The sequence below is a fragment of the Tupaia chinensis genome, unplaced genomic scaffold (genome assembly GCF_000334495.1).
Source record: "Tupaia chinensis unplaced genomic scaffold, TupChi_1.0 Scaffold000180_1, whole genome shotgun sequence".
Lineage (NCBI taxonomy): Eukaryota > Metazoa > Chordata > Mammalia > Scandentia > Tupaiidae > Tupaia > Tupaia belangeri.
Window position 1 is genome coordinate 1,104,344 of NW_006159655.1, and position 15,317 is coordinate 1,119,660.

The following is a 15,317-nucleotide window of genomic DNA, read 5'->3' on the forward strand; positions in this document are numbered from 1 at the left end:
CTCCCCCTCCTCCCTCTACCTCCCTCTCTCTCTTCCACTCTCCTCCTCCACACCATCCCTTTCTGGTCGAATTTAAATTAATAAATAAATAGATAAATAGATAATTAATAAATAAAAATTTTAAAAGCTAACATTTCCTTCTGATTTACTTACTGCCTTCAGGTTGACTGGGGTACTTTGTTTTGTTTTTAAATCATTACATATTATTAAACATCATTTACTTTAGAGGTTAGCTAAACAGTATGGATTTGAATAGTAAAGTTTTTTTTTTTGAGAGGTTTTTGCTATAGGCCGCGTGTGCTCGCCAGACAGACAGAGAGAGACATAGAGACAGAAAGTGAGAAATCACCCCCAGGGGGGATGGGCACGCACGCACACGTGCCCGGCGTGAGTTCTAAGCCACCGGGTCCGGGACGCGAACCGCAGTCGACTACATGGGAATCCAGTGACATAGCCATTATGCTAACTGCTGGTTCCAATAGTAAAGTTCTTAGTAACTAAATAGTTCTAAGCAAAATTGATAAGACAGCAAGTAACATAACATAGTGATAAAAGTTTGAGATTTTCAAATTACAAGCTAGGATTTAAACCGTACCAATCTTGTGATCTGGAAAAAAATACTTAAATTTCTCAGGATCCCAGTCACCTATGAAATGAGGTTTATATATAAGAATAGTGCTTAATTATAGACCAGGAGATTGTGTAATGGTTACATCGCTGGGACTACGGCATTTGACTGAGGTTTCAGTCATCAACCTGGTGGCTTGAAACTCAGTGTACCCAAGATCCTAGCAGGAGAATGGAGGAGGAGGGATTGTGTTATGGCCACCTACCCTCAGGGGTGATTTCTCACTTTCCGTATTTCTGTCTCTCTCTGTCTTTCTTGTGAGTGCACGTTCCCTATAGCAAAAAATCTGTCTTCAGAGAAGAAAAAAGGGCTTAATTAAAATATAATTAAATTGTAACACAGTGCCTGGAATGTAGCCAATAACTCTTATTAATGCTATTACAATGTAAAATAAGTGTTTCCGGTAACTGACTTTGTATAATTTTGTTGGCAGTATTTAACATAAGTTGAATTTTAAAATGGCCAGTGTTTATGGAGCAAATCAGATCAGCTCACTACAGAAGTATTTATATCTTTTTAAAAATTAATCTTAAAGGAAATTTGTTCTGTAACTTGCTTATGACATATCAAAGTGTAATTGGCAATCTGACAAATATATTGTCTGATTTTATGATTGTGAAACTGGGCCTTTGAATGACAAAAAAAAAGTCATGTAGTTACTTGTGACAGCCAGATAAATGAGTAACTGTGTAAAGTTAAAGTTAGTAAAATTCAATAAAAAAAAGTTTAAGAAACCTTTTTCTTTAAGGTTTTTAGATCATTTCTAGTGTGAGTACTGTCGCATAACTTGTAGCATAAAACTAAGCCACATTATACAGTGGAGACAACTGGTCGTGTGTAGAGTTTGTGTGTTTTGGGATAAAATAATTGAACATGGAGATTGCTTATCTTCTTGGCATTATTTATAAAATTTCAAATATTTGAATGTTGGTTGTTTCTTTTGATAATTCAGTACTTCAGTCTTTGAAACCTGAATATGTGTTTCATTGTATAATTTCCTGATAGGTCCTCCTCGTCGATTAAAAGTGAAACCTGATTCTGAAATTTTAGTTATAGAAAATGGAACAGCTTTTCCATTTCAAGTGGAAGTTTTAGATGAATCAGACAACATAACAGCACAACCAAAGTTGATTGTTCATTGTAAGGTAAGCTTACTGTAGGTAAGAATAGACCTATTTTGTATCCCAAGGTAGTATCAGTGACTGTTTCTTTAGCTACACTTTGTAGTAAACCTTACATTATATCTAACTCTAATGATTATTCTGTGGAAAAAATACTGGGATCTTTCATTGCCAGTAGTTTTTTAGTATTCCAAAGCCAGTAAAGATGCCAGCAATGCCCAATTTCATAAAGAAATTTATGCATGAATTTTCCCTCCCTTCTCTCTTGCCTCCATCCTCCTCATTTCAGATAAAGTATTGTATATATATAGCTAGAATGATACAAGTGTCCTTCAGGCTTGGGAATGGATGGATAAATGAAGGTAGGTAAAAGACTATAAAATATAAAAATGGAAATGAAACCCAATTAAATAAAGAAGTTAAAGATAAGAATAGTGATTTAGGAAGTTGGTTTTCCTTCTAAAGCTAATACATTTTTTTAGCATTATAAAAATTATTCTTTTTATTCAGAAATTTTCTAGACTTTTAGTGAGTTCTATTTAGAATTATTCCAACTTATAGCCAGAAATAATAGCTATAGTGAATTGTTTAAAATTTTGAAGCATTACTGAATAATCAGTTACTTTTTATTGAGAAATTAAATTAAAACTGTATCCTTTCAATATAGTTTTTAGGTGCTCCAAATCTTCCAGTCTATGTTGTGGATTGCAGCAGTACTGGAACCAATATTTTAACAGGATCTCCAATTCAAGTCCAGAATATTAAAAAAGACCAGACACTTAAAGCGAGAATTGAAATACCTGTAAGTTGTTATTGTTACTTATTGATATTATGGAGTCTTCATGCAAATAATCTTTTTTTTTGAGAGAGTTTTTGTTTTTGTTTTGGTATAGAAAATATATTGCGTGCGTTCACTGGAGACACAGAGAGAGACAGAGACAAAATGAGAAAGCACCCCCAGAGAATGTGGCCATGCCACTGTCTCTTCTCCATCATCTACTTGGGATTTTGGGCACACATGCACATGCACCTGATGCAAGTTTCAAGTCACTGAGTCACGAACTCGAACCACAGTTGACTATGTGGGAGTCCAGAGCCTTAACCACTATACCACCTGCTGGTCCCCATACAAATATTCTTTAACAGCTTTAAATCATTTGACTTTTAAAAATGAGAGTTATTTATGATTCTTTTAGCCAAAGGGATGAAAAGGTACATGAAATGATATATTGAAAAGTTTAACATTTTGTATCAGATATAATAATAATCAGTAATTCTCGATCAAACCTTTTACAATATTTGTTAACAATTATTGATTTATGTTTCTCTAAAATTACTTTTTCCTTCAATTAAATAGTTATCATTCTGGGCCAGCCAGCCCCATAGTGCAGTGGTTAAGCCATGTATATTAGGAGCCAGATTTCACATAGCCAACCATGGTTCTAATCCCAACTCCAGCAGCTTGAAAAACAAACCAGGTGTGTGTACATGGATGCCCAAAATATTGATGGGCATGTGTAAAGGAGGCACGGGATTGTTGTGTGACTGTGCCCCGCTAGGAGGGTGTTTTTTCTCACTGTCCCTCCATTACTCCCTCCCTCTTTCTTTCTCTCTTTCTGGTGAGTATGCCCTCTCCTCTCCTTAAAAAAGACCAGACGCTTAAAGCAAGAATTGAAATACCTGTAAGTTGTTATTGTTAGTGATTTTATGGAGTCTTTATGCAAATAATCTTTCTTTTTTCTGAGAGAGAGAGTTTTATCAATGAGTACTAATAACAACTTACAGGTATTTCAATTCTTGCTTTAAGTGTCTCGTCTTTTTGTCTTTTTGTTTTCTTGTTTCCATTTTTGTCTTAGTTTGGTAAATATCACTTAAACCAAAAAGACATATAAACTTTTAATTTATGTGTATTATTTTTATAAGTGCATAATTTCATACTAATATTTTTACATAAATGGGTTTCTATGTAATGTGCAGTAAGATACTTATAATTGGGGACACATCATGCTTGATGGTGAAGCCAACATGAAGAGAGAATGCTATAAGCAGTTGAGCTCCTAAGATTGCTGATGGGATAACTAATACTTAAGTAAACATTTAAATGTGATTTAATAACAGATGTTGTGTTATAACCTAATCAGTTAGCTCTTATGTTCCTGTTAATTTTACAGTGATTATTAATATATCTTAAGCCTCAAAACGTTTAAAGTTGGGGGTCCAGCCACTGTGCTGCACCGGTAGCATAACTCTGCAGTGCTGGAAGCAATATGGAAGATCCTGGTTTCATTCCTGGGTCAACCTGTTTATGTCTGGTGCACACACATGTCCATGGTCCTGGCTGACTAAAGGGGATCATGATAAGAGATTCTTTTTAGGGTCTTTCTCTAGAGAGAAAGACTTTTTTTTTTTTTTTTGGTAAGGCTTTTCCATAGGGCACATGCTTTCACCAGAGAGACAGAGACAGAGAGAGATAGAATGAGGGAAAGTGAGAAATCCACCCCTCTGAGAATGGCTATGCCATAGTCTCTTCTCCTCCATTCTGCTCTCAGAATTTTGGACAAGCGTGCACATGTGTCTGGAGTGATTTCAAGCCTTTCCAAAACTCTTCCTTAAAAAAATTAGAATGAGATGACCTTGGCTTATTCCACTTCTTTTCAAGCTAGTTATATTTGATCATCTTAAAATATTTATTATGTATTTCTTTTATGCAGTGTTGTGGGTGATTTTTTTCTTAATTTAAATTTTTTATGGGGCCAGCAGGTAGTGTAGTGGTTGGGGTGCCAACTGTGGTTTGAGTCCTGGACCTGGCAAATTGATTTTTCACTTTCTCTCTCTCGCTCTCTGGTGAGTGCATGTATCTTATAGCAAATTAAAATAATGATAATAAATAAATTATTTTAATTATTTATCTACATTTATTAATTACACATCATTACAATACACAAAATGAGATTTTCTATCCAGAATACACTATATTGGCTCAATCAAGAATATTACCAAACGTGTTATCGTCAACAAATAATTTTCCATTTCTTCTTACATATTTGGCTTTTGTTCCCCCCATTGATTCTCTGCTTCTCGTCCTCTGCCATTTCACACCCTCCTCGCACACTGTCTCTGGTATCTACAGTTGCTTTTCATGCCTTTTATTATTTCTTTTTCCACATTTTATTGATTCACTAAAGATCTTAATAATCTAAATACTTTAAATAACAAGCACAGCTGATAGATATATATCTCTGAACACATGTCTGACTTTAAACATAAACCTCAGTGAGTAGAATGAACATGCTATAAAATAACACCTAGCTGGGGCTATATAGCTTACTGCAGTCATTAAATAGGTTTTTTTTTTTTTTTCTTTTGGAGAGGTTTCTGCTATAGGGTGTGTGTGCTTGCCAGAAAGACAGAGAGAGACAGAGAGATAGAAAGCGAGAAATCACCCCCCTAGGGGGGATAGCCACGCTGCAATCCCTTCTCCATTCTCCTCTCAGGATCTTGGGCAAGCACGCATACACGCCCAGTGTGAGTTTAAGCCACCGGATCCGAGAGTCAAACTGCAGTCAGCTACATGGGAGTTCTGTGACCACCATTACGCTAACTGCTGGTCCCTAAATAGGTATTTTTTAATGCATTTTTTAATTTCAAGAAAAAACAGTTTTAGTTTTAATAGCTCAAACACTGTGAAGAGAAATTTGCTTAAGACTTAAAGCCAAGAAAAATGTTAGGATTCAATTCAAATAGTAGGTAGATGAACCTATCAACAGTTCAAGAGAAGACAGAAATACTTAAATATGGAAGACAAAGCATTGCAGAAAATCAGTAATGTTTTGGTCAAAAGTCATAAAATTCTGTTTGACTAGTTCAGTCTCATGTAATTAATGTCTCTTCTGTTGAATTTGCAGTGTTACTATGGTCTAATCTTTCCATTTAAACTCTGGAAGTTAACATTCAGCTCCTAACTTGTCCCTACCATTAGGCTGGCCATTTTTTTGGTTGTTTTTTGTACTGTTATTTCTGTGTGTCAGACTTCAGTTTTCCTTGTATAGCACTCCTTTCAGAACTTCCTAGATAGCTGGTCTGGTGTTGGTAAATTCAGGTTTTGTTTTTCTGAGAATATTTTTGTCTTTTCTTCCCATATGGATAATCTTGCTGGGTATAATATCCTTGGTTGAAAATGTTTTTTACTTAACACTTTGAATGTGTTTTCTCATTTTTTTCCTTGCTTGCATTATTTCTTTATTTTATTTTATTTTTTTTGGAGAGGTTTTCGCTACAGGGCGCGTGCGCTCGCCACACAGACAGAGAGAGACATAGAGACAGAAAGTGAGAAATCACCCCCCAGGGGGGATGATCACACCGCAATCCCTTCTCCTCCATTCTCCTCTCGGGATCTTGGGCATGCACGCACACGCGCCTGGCGTGAGTTTTAAGCCACCAGGTCCAGGAGGGGAACCGCGGTCGACTACGTGGGAGTCCAGCAACATAGCCATTACACTAACTGCTGGTTCCTTGCTTGCATTATTTCTGATGAGACATCCAACATTAGTCTGATGGTATATCCTTTGAAAGTAACTTGACGTTTCTCTCTCCCCAATTTTAGCATCTTGTATTTGTCTGTGGTTTTGGTCAGTCTGGCTATGATGTGCCTTTAATAAGGTCTTATTGGGTTGATTCTATGTGGGATCCTTTGTATTTCTTGGGTCTGGATATTTGAGTGCCTCTCTGGGTTTGGAAAGTTTTCTTCCAGGATTTCATAGAATAGATTATCAATGCCCTTATTAGTTTCTTCACCTTTTGGAATACCGATGAACCAGATGTTTGGGTGTTTAATGATATCTAGTTCTACTCATATATTATTCTCATTTTTGGGGGTTATATTCTCAGTCTTTTTGATGGATTTTTCTAGGTTGAAAGTTCTGTTTTCTACATCTGAGATTTGATCTGCATGATGTAATCTGCTTTTAATATTTTCAAGGGAGGTTTTGATTTCCTGTATTACAGCCTTCATCTCTAACAATTCTGTTTGATTCTTTCTTGTGGTGTATATTTCCTCTTTCATTTCATGCAAGAACTTCCTCACCTCTTGAAACTGTCTCTTTTCTCCTGCATCTTTTGGAGCTCATTATCTCTCTCCTCTTGTATCTCCATTATCTTTGTCACTGAATACTTTAAATTCTTTATCTGACATTTCCACAAATTCCCATGTATTGTCTGTGGAGGATGAGGAGTTATTCTTTTCCCTTAGGGGGGAGATGTTTTCCTGACTTCTCATAAGTCTTGTGCTTTTTGTGGTCATTTGAAGGATTATACATTTTCCCCTAGTTTTTGAAGTTAAATCTGAGCATTCAGAGGAATGCAGGAGGAGGTTATCTGTGATCTCTAAGCAGTACCATTTTTCTCCCTGTGCAGCAAATTCTAGGAAAATTGAGGATTATTCCAACCCTGGCTAGATTTGGGGGGCAGGAAGGTGAAGTCTGGGCAAAAAGTCTTCAATTGTCCTAGTCCCTGAAAGAAGCCACTCAGAACTCAACTATAGATGGCTGGTGATTGGCTTTTCCTGACTAGATCTGGAGAGGGGAGTAGGGTGAAGTCTGGACAGAAAGTCTTCAATTGCCCTAGTCCAGTGACATTTTTTTGAGCATATTTATCTTTCAGCAGATTATTAAGTATGGAATATGGAATTAGGAAAGAATCTGGACTTGGAGGCAAGAGTAACAGGCAGTAGGACTTATGTGAATATTATGAAACAGCAAGAATCCAGGTCAGTTAAAACAGAGACCAAGGTATATCCTATAATATACAGTTAGAAAATGTTATCCAGAGGCAACAACTCATGTTGATGGAGTCAAGAAAGCAATATCCTTATAATAAAGGACGGATTATTTAGTACTTTGTGAAGTAGGAGATTTAAATTTATGATCAGTCACTTATATGGGCTTTCCTCAGTATGGATGCAAGTAAATGAGAAATACTTGAATTAAGTGAGACTGTAAATATATTTTAGCATTAAACATACTTTAAATTTATTCATAACAATGATGCAATGTTTGATTTTGTATGCCCACAGTCAGTTTACTTAGTATAATCCAGCTCATCCCTCGTCTGTGGTACGTTGCTGTGGCAATAATAAATTGTAAATATGCCAATATATTATTACCAGCTTCACCTTTGGGTATCTAGAGCATTTCACTGGCTATAAGCTGTTTTTTTCACTTACCTGAATGTATTATGAATTGGAAAAAATAAGAAAGCCTTAATATAAACTAGTGTCACTAAATAATGTTTTGATTTTTGTTTGGGGTTTTGTTTTTTTTTTTTTTTTTTGGAGAGGTTTTTGCTATAAGGCGTGTAAGACATAGAGAGACAGAAAGTGAGAAATTACCCCCTGGGGGAGATGACCATGCTGCAGTCCCTTCTCCTCTATTCTCCTCTTGGGATCTTGGGCATGCATGCACGTGTGCCCGGCGTGAGTTTAAGCCACCAGGTCTGGGATTCGGTGGTCTGACTACTTGGGAGTCCAGCGACGTAGCCATTATGCCATCTGCTGGTGCCATAAATAATGTGTTTTATGATAACTGTTTATCTCTAATTTTATGAAAAGCTCTTAATTTCTTATATTCTTACTCTTGTTACTAAGTGCTAGTCACTGAATTTGTGATGTGATTAAAATTTCATAAGTTTGCAGTGCTTTTAAGTAAATTTAGAAATAGGGTATGAAAATCCTTTCCGTCCAAATATACTCAATTTTGTGAAGGTAGGCACTGTCATTTATAATCTTATGGTATAAAATATGAAATTATTCACAATAGAATGCCTTCTTTTTGTAATATATGTGATGTAGAATGCCTTCTTAATTAAAACCCCTGTGCGTGTAACAGTATCTGAAATAATATCCCATAATAGTCAAACTAACTTCTTCAACAGTGTAAAGGATTCACCATTAAATTGGAAAGATTTCAGTATAGATGCCACTCAATGTGTATTGCTGTTTTCTTTTCTCCTAGAGTTGTAAAGATGTGGCACCTGTGGAGAAGACTATTAAGTTGCTGCCTAGTAGCCATGTTGCAAGACTACAGATATTCAGCGTAGAAGGACAAAAGGCAATCCAGATCAAACATCAGGATGAGGTTAATTGGATAGCAGGAGATATTATGCATAATCTTATTTTTCAAATGTATGATGAAGGAGAGAGAGAAATTGATATAACATCAGCTTTAGCAGAAAAAATTAAGGTAAATATCTCAAATAGATTGGTTATTTGTAAGAACGTTTTTCAATTTCTACTTGAAAGATTGAACAAAGAGTTTTATGGGTAGCCTCTTAAAAAACTTTCCACAGAAAAATATTCCTCTATTTAAAATTCTAGAGTAAATAAGTTAATTTTTTTATGAATTAGATTAAAGTGTGAATGATTCAGACTGATCCACACTGCATGTGCCCTCAGGCATAATAAAAGAAATAAAACATAACAGAAAAATGAATGACTCACTTGTCAGAAAAATTTATATTTAGATGATGATTTTGACTTAAAATGTTCTGTTTAGTTGTGCACTTCCCAACTAATTGCATATCTGCTGTCACAGTCACGATTACCACATTACCAAGTAATGCATTCGTAACTGTTCTGAAAGGCACTAAACTAAAGGTATATTGAAGGTGAGCAGTGAAACTGTTATTAACTACAGAGCCCTGATTTGGTTGTTTGAAATTGATATCCCACTGTAAAAACGTGATCCTTAGAAAACAGTTCTGTTGGTCCTCATCAATGTGCTGTCATTTAAATATATCATTTGCACCTCAATATAGTTGAATCAGCATGTAGAAGCTAAACATCTCGTTGAACAGATGAACAGAGACCCAAATCAAAACTCTTAAGAACTTTTCTTATGACATAAAATAGAGAGCTCTGTAGATTCTCAGTATGATTGAAAGAATAGTGGGGAATCTATACTTTCTTCTTTCAAAGTTCAGTCAGTCTTGCTATAATGAGGCACATGTTATTCCTTAAAATCACTGTGCTGTGCAGTTGTACAATAAAAATAACAGGGTTTGTGGTGGAAATGGGAATTAGAGGCCTAACATTCAAACTGCATCTGTAACTTGTCTTTTTTTAAAAAATAGTAACTTAGTAAAATAGTGACAAAACAATAACAGTAATACATGTTAAATGATTTAAAATTACATAAATAATATGATAGTTTATCTTGCTTGTGAAAGTTGCAGGAAGGGTTGCAGATTGAGTTACTGTGAAGTGGTGGGGGGAAGAGTTAACTGAAATTGAATGAAATGTTTTAATACTAAATGTGGGCCAATGTGACTCATAATACATAGTCAACTGACATGACAGGTAGGTGATTGAGGTGTGGCAGTTCATGTGTTTCCCACATGGTTTGGTTCAGCTGGGTATAATTTCCTGTGTTTACCTACTTTAAGAATTATTTGTTTTATTTATTATCATTATTAATTTTTAACTTGCTATAGACAGCAGAGAGAAAGTGAGAAAGCAGGCCACCAGGTCTGGGACTCAAACTGCAGTTGTCCATGTGGAAGTCCAGCACCCCAATCGCCACACCACTGCTGGCCCAAAAACTGACTATATTTTTTACCTTGATATCTATAGAGATGGAATCCCTTAAATCTTGAGTGTGGGAAAATATTTTTCTATAAATTCAGGTTTCTTTGAGACAGTCAGAGGTAAACATTCATGTTTAAAGAGCCAAGATTTGTGGACCCTGTATAAAAGTGGTTCCAATTAACTAAATTTTTGGAGAGTTGCCATTATGGAACATGATATAGGAATAACCTTTTCATACTACATATTATACCCATCCTGAATATCCAAATACAGGATTTGATCATTTAGCAGGGGGTGCAACTGACTTTTTTTTTTTTAAAAGATCTTAGTTGGAATAACCCTTGCTCCATCCAGTTTATCTTTTTCCCTCCATAATGAGGAAAGGGAAGATTAAGAGAAAAATAATCCTGATCCTGCTTGGAAGGGAGACAATCCATTTTTATCTTTATTAGCAGATTCAAAGGTAAGTGGCTTATAGGTGATACAGGGACCTCTACATCTCCACTTACCCTTTTCTTATCCAGGTTAAGAAAGCACATTGATTGGAGAGCTTCCTGTACACCTTCACTTTGCCATTCTCTAACCATAAAGCTTGCATTGAAATACTTCACCTCAAATATAAAAGTTACTTGTTTTCTTCATACCAATAATTTTAAAATTTAAAAATGTCTTTATAACAGTGAAAAATAGTGACTACTACTCATAAGTTACATGTTCAATCTTTATAGTGGTTCTGTGATCCTCAGAGAGTTGAGATTGAGAGAAGTCAACTAAACTGAGCTAGGAACCTATTGAGGGGGTAGTGTAGCTAAGGGTCGAGAGAAGAAAGTCTTTAACTCTGGCATGCTGCTTATCGATAATTCCATTTAAAATAAGAAGTACAGTAAAGGAGAATAGAGAATAAAGATGGTTTTAAAAGGTCATACAGGGGGCCAGCAGAAGGCATAGCAGTTGTGTCACTGGACTGCCACATGGCTGACTGCAATTCGAGTCCCATACCCAGTGATTTGAAACTCATGCTGAACATGTGTGCATGCATGCCCAAAATCCCAGGAGGAGAATGAAGAAGGGAATGAGGTGTGGCTGTTCTCACTTTCCCTCTCACTGCCCTCCCCCAGCAAAAAAAAATGTGAATACAGACTTACGGACAACAAAACTAGGAAATAGGCCAGTAGGTAGTATGGAGATTAAGGTGTTGGATCCTACAAGGCTGACTGCATGGTTTGAGTTCCAAACCCAGTGACTTGATAATCATGCCAACTTGTGTTCGTGGGTGCCCAAAATACCAAGAGGAGACTGTAGGAGGAGGAATTGTTGTGTGGCCTTGGCATTGACTTTTCCCACCCCCTCAAAAGAACACACTCTATGGCAAAAACTGAAAAAAGAAACAAGACAGACCAAAAAACCTGAGAAACAATTTATAGTGTCAGTGACTTAAAAATCACAATGATGGAAGGCTAAAAGCAAAGGAAAAGTAGAGCTAAAATTCTTAAAAAGAAAGCACTGGAAGTTCAAAAGAACAGAGTTGGATAATAAACTTTAAATGATATAGATTATGTAACAAAATATGGGAAGAAAGAAATGTAAAATTAAGATGGAGCTAAAGCACCCAAGAAGGAATTAAGACCAAAGAGTAGCCAAAAAGGCATACATCAGTGGTTCTGATTTCTTTTGTTCTTTGCTGATTAAGATCCACCTAAATATCAGAGCCTCTATAAATAAGATTCTTGTCAAAAAACAGTTGAATATTTTGAGCATTGCTCACATGATCTGATCTTACATTATTTTTAAACTACAATGACCAGAGTGAAAATCTTGTGGTAAAACTCTAAATAAGTAACTTAATCTTTATTTTATTAAATTGAAAGATGTGATAACATTAATACCAAAGACAAGGAATTTTATAAGGCACCATCGTTTCTGATCATAAAGCAAGTTGCTTTCTTTTTCATTGAGGGAGAAGCAGATTGTTTATAATTTAAAGAGTCTAGTAACTTAAGTGTCAGTAGGTGAGGGCATTACACAGACTAAGCTTTATATTATTTAAAAATATGTAATTAAATATATAATGTGCTCCTAGGTTAATTGGACTCCTGAGATTAACAAAGAACATTTGCTACAAGGTCTGCTTCCTGATGTACAAGTACCAACATCTGTAAAAGATATGCGCTATTGCCAGGTTTCATTCCAAGATGATCATGTGTCTTTGGAAAGTGCATTTACAGTAAGGTTTGTGGGCTTATTCTGTTTGGAAGTATTTTAGAATTTATCATATGGCATCAAAAAATACTTTTCTCCAGTGCACACATGTGAACATTGTTTTTAATGTAGGAAATACTGCAATTTCTATGATATATAAAAGGTTGTCTTTGGAATAAAGCTTTATTAGAGACAGTGCTTAATTCTTATCATTATAATCCTGCACTGAATTGGCCCTCTAGTAGTTAGAAGACCTAGGTCCTTCATTTAATAAAATCCGTTTAATAAAAGCAACAATAAAACAATTGGCAGAATGGCCAAAAATAGGAAAAATACAAAAGATACAGTATGGTCAGCCAGTATGGGATTAAAGTTAATGATGATTTTTAAAGCTGAATCCAACCATATTTAGTGTGTCGAACTCATAGAAAAGGAAAAAACTTAAGTAAATCCATTTTTAAAAAATTCTAGGTTGGCTCTGTAACACAGGTAATGTAGTGTTCAAGAGAAGCCAGATCCCATGTGGTGACCGTGGTTTGCATCCCTGGCCCAGGGACCTGAAAAATATCTGGCATATGCCCATGATCTGGAAGACTAGAGGAAAGGGATTATGGAGTAACCACATCCTATGGAAAGTGCTCCTTTCTCTTTCTCTACTCCCTCCCTCACTCTTATGTACACATGTTCTATCATGAATAAAGAAAGTAGAACTCAAAACAAAAGACAACCGTGTCTTCTGTTCTAACCTGCCAGTTCCTTGACTCCCTCTTTTCCAATGACCTCTTGCATTTTTATTTCTTTTCCTGTTTCCATATATTCTCTACCACTTAGACCAGATCCATGTTTGTGTTAATATTTTCAGATGACTGTAGCCAGATCTCTTGACAAGTTATTCTTACTAATTTATCAATTTTTTTCAGTGATTTCTTGTCATATTTTCCTTTTAATTCAGCATAGATACTATCACTTAACATGTCTGTGATTGTTTGGACGCATATTTTCTAGTTTTTTTTTTTTTTTTTAAAGACAGGGTTTTGCTGTCTTTCTATCCTTCTGCCTCAATCCCCCAACTGGGACTGTAGGTGCATGCCACTGTACTGACTCTTTTTAAGACTGAATCTTGCTTTGTTGCCCAGGCAGTCCCAAGCTCATCATCCTCCTGCCTAAGTCTCCTGAGTTGCTAGGATTACAAGTGCATATCATGGGAACCAGCAGATGGTGTAATGGTTATGTCACTGGGCTCCCACACACCCAAGAGCTTAAAACTCATGTTGGGCGGATATGCGTGTGTGTCCAGGATCCCAAGAGGAGAATGGAAGAGAAGGGATTGTGGCATGACCATCCCCCTGGGGGGTGATTTCTTGCTTTCTGTCTCTCTAGCAAACATGCACACATCCTATAGGAAAAATCTCTCTCTGAAAAAAAACACAAGTACATACCATCACACCTGACTTTTAGGTTGGACTGGTTGTTGAACCAGAGCCTGCCAGGCTGCTCTGGTCCCAGCCTGCAGAGCACAGTATCTTAACAGTGCGTTTCACATAAATTGAACTGTATTCTGTACTCTCTTTGTAAGATGACTTTTCCCTCTTCCCTTTTGGGTAGTCTATGTTTGGTGAATTGAAGAGTTTTTCGAGGGTTGTTATTAAAGTTTTAAGTTGTTATATTTTAATGTATTGTCTTTAGCATATTGGAATTGTGTTAATTTTTTTCTGCAATTAGTTGTATAACTGAATTCTTTTAACTTGTTAATTCATTTCAGACCGCTTCCTGATGAACCTAAACATTTAAAATGTGAGTTAAAAGGAGGAAAAACAGTACAGATGGGCCAAGAACTTCAAGGAGAAATAGGTTAGTATGGCCTGTTTTCCTTATAACACTTGTATGATATTTCCTTATACTTATTATACTTATATTCCTTATATTTACTATATCTGATTAACATTTGTATCATATCATATATATCATTTAAATGTATTTATGTAGATTCTAGATTTTTTTGTGGTAGTTATAAAAGAAATTAATATAATCATTTTATATCGAAATTACTTATGTAGGAGTATACAGTAAGCATGTTGTAGATATTGATATTTAAATCTTTTGTTAAAAAGGTAACACTTAAATTTTTTTCCTTTTTTTAGTTATAATAGTTACAGATCAATATGGAAATCAGATTCAAGCATTTTCCCCAAGTTCTTTATCTGCTTTGTCAGTCACTGGGCCTGGGCTTGATAGCTCAAATTTGAAAACTACTTTTCAGGTATGGTTACTTTCTTTAACAGTTGGTTTATACCACTTTTAAAAAAATACCACTGCTTTATATATAACAAAAGCAGTTTTATCTTTGAGATTTCAAGTAAAACTAGAACAGCTTTTAACATAACTTACATCGTGTCTACAAAGGATTTTTGTTGTTTCGTTATTAACTGTATAATCTTAAGATAGATTTTACATATTTTGAACTTTTATACATTTTACTAATATCTAGTCTTACTTGGTTTTCTAAATATTGAAAAAATTTCCCATGCTCTTTGTGATTTTAAGAGAAATCAATTTTGATTATTTTTTACAGTGTCTTTTTTTGTAAAGTGTTCTACAAATAATTGTTTCAAGACAAAGTGTTATCTCTGATTTTAAAACTTTGATGAAGTAGATGTATACTTAGAAATTTAAAGTGATTAAATCATTAATTATTATTAAAATGTGAATGCTATAGTGCTCATGCCAATGTGGAATCAGTTTATATCATTCTGTCATCAACTAGTTCTATTGATTGCCATTAATAGGATAT

General features: G+C 35.4%; 1 protein-coding gene across 1 annotated transcript in view; it reads left to right on the forward strand.

Annotated features, from left to right (window-relative positions):
• Window positions 1-15,317, forward strand: part of SMCHD1 (structural maintenance of chromosomes flexible hinge domain containing 1) — a 173,207-nt gene that overhangs the window by 90,815 nt on the left and 67,075 nt on the right. The window contains exons 24-29 of the mRNA XM_027771046.1: window positions 1,634-1,773; window positions 2,417-2,551; window positions 8,757-8,984; window positions 12,408-12,556; window positions 14,289-14,377; window positions 14,668-14,786. Coding sequence (XP_027626847.1) covers window positions 1,634-1,773; window positions 2,417-2,551; window positions 8,757-8,984; window positions 12,408-12,556; window positions 14,289-14,377; window positions 14,668-14,786 — 860 coding nt within the window. The remainder of the gene's footprint in view (window positions 1-1,633; window positions 1,774-2,416; window positions 2,552-8,756; window positions 8,985-12,407; window positions 12,557-14,288; window positions 14,378-14,667; window positions 14,787-15,317) is intronic.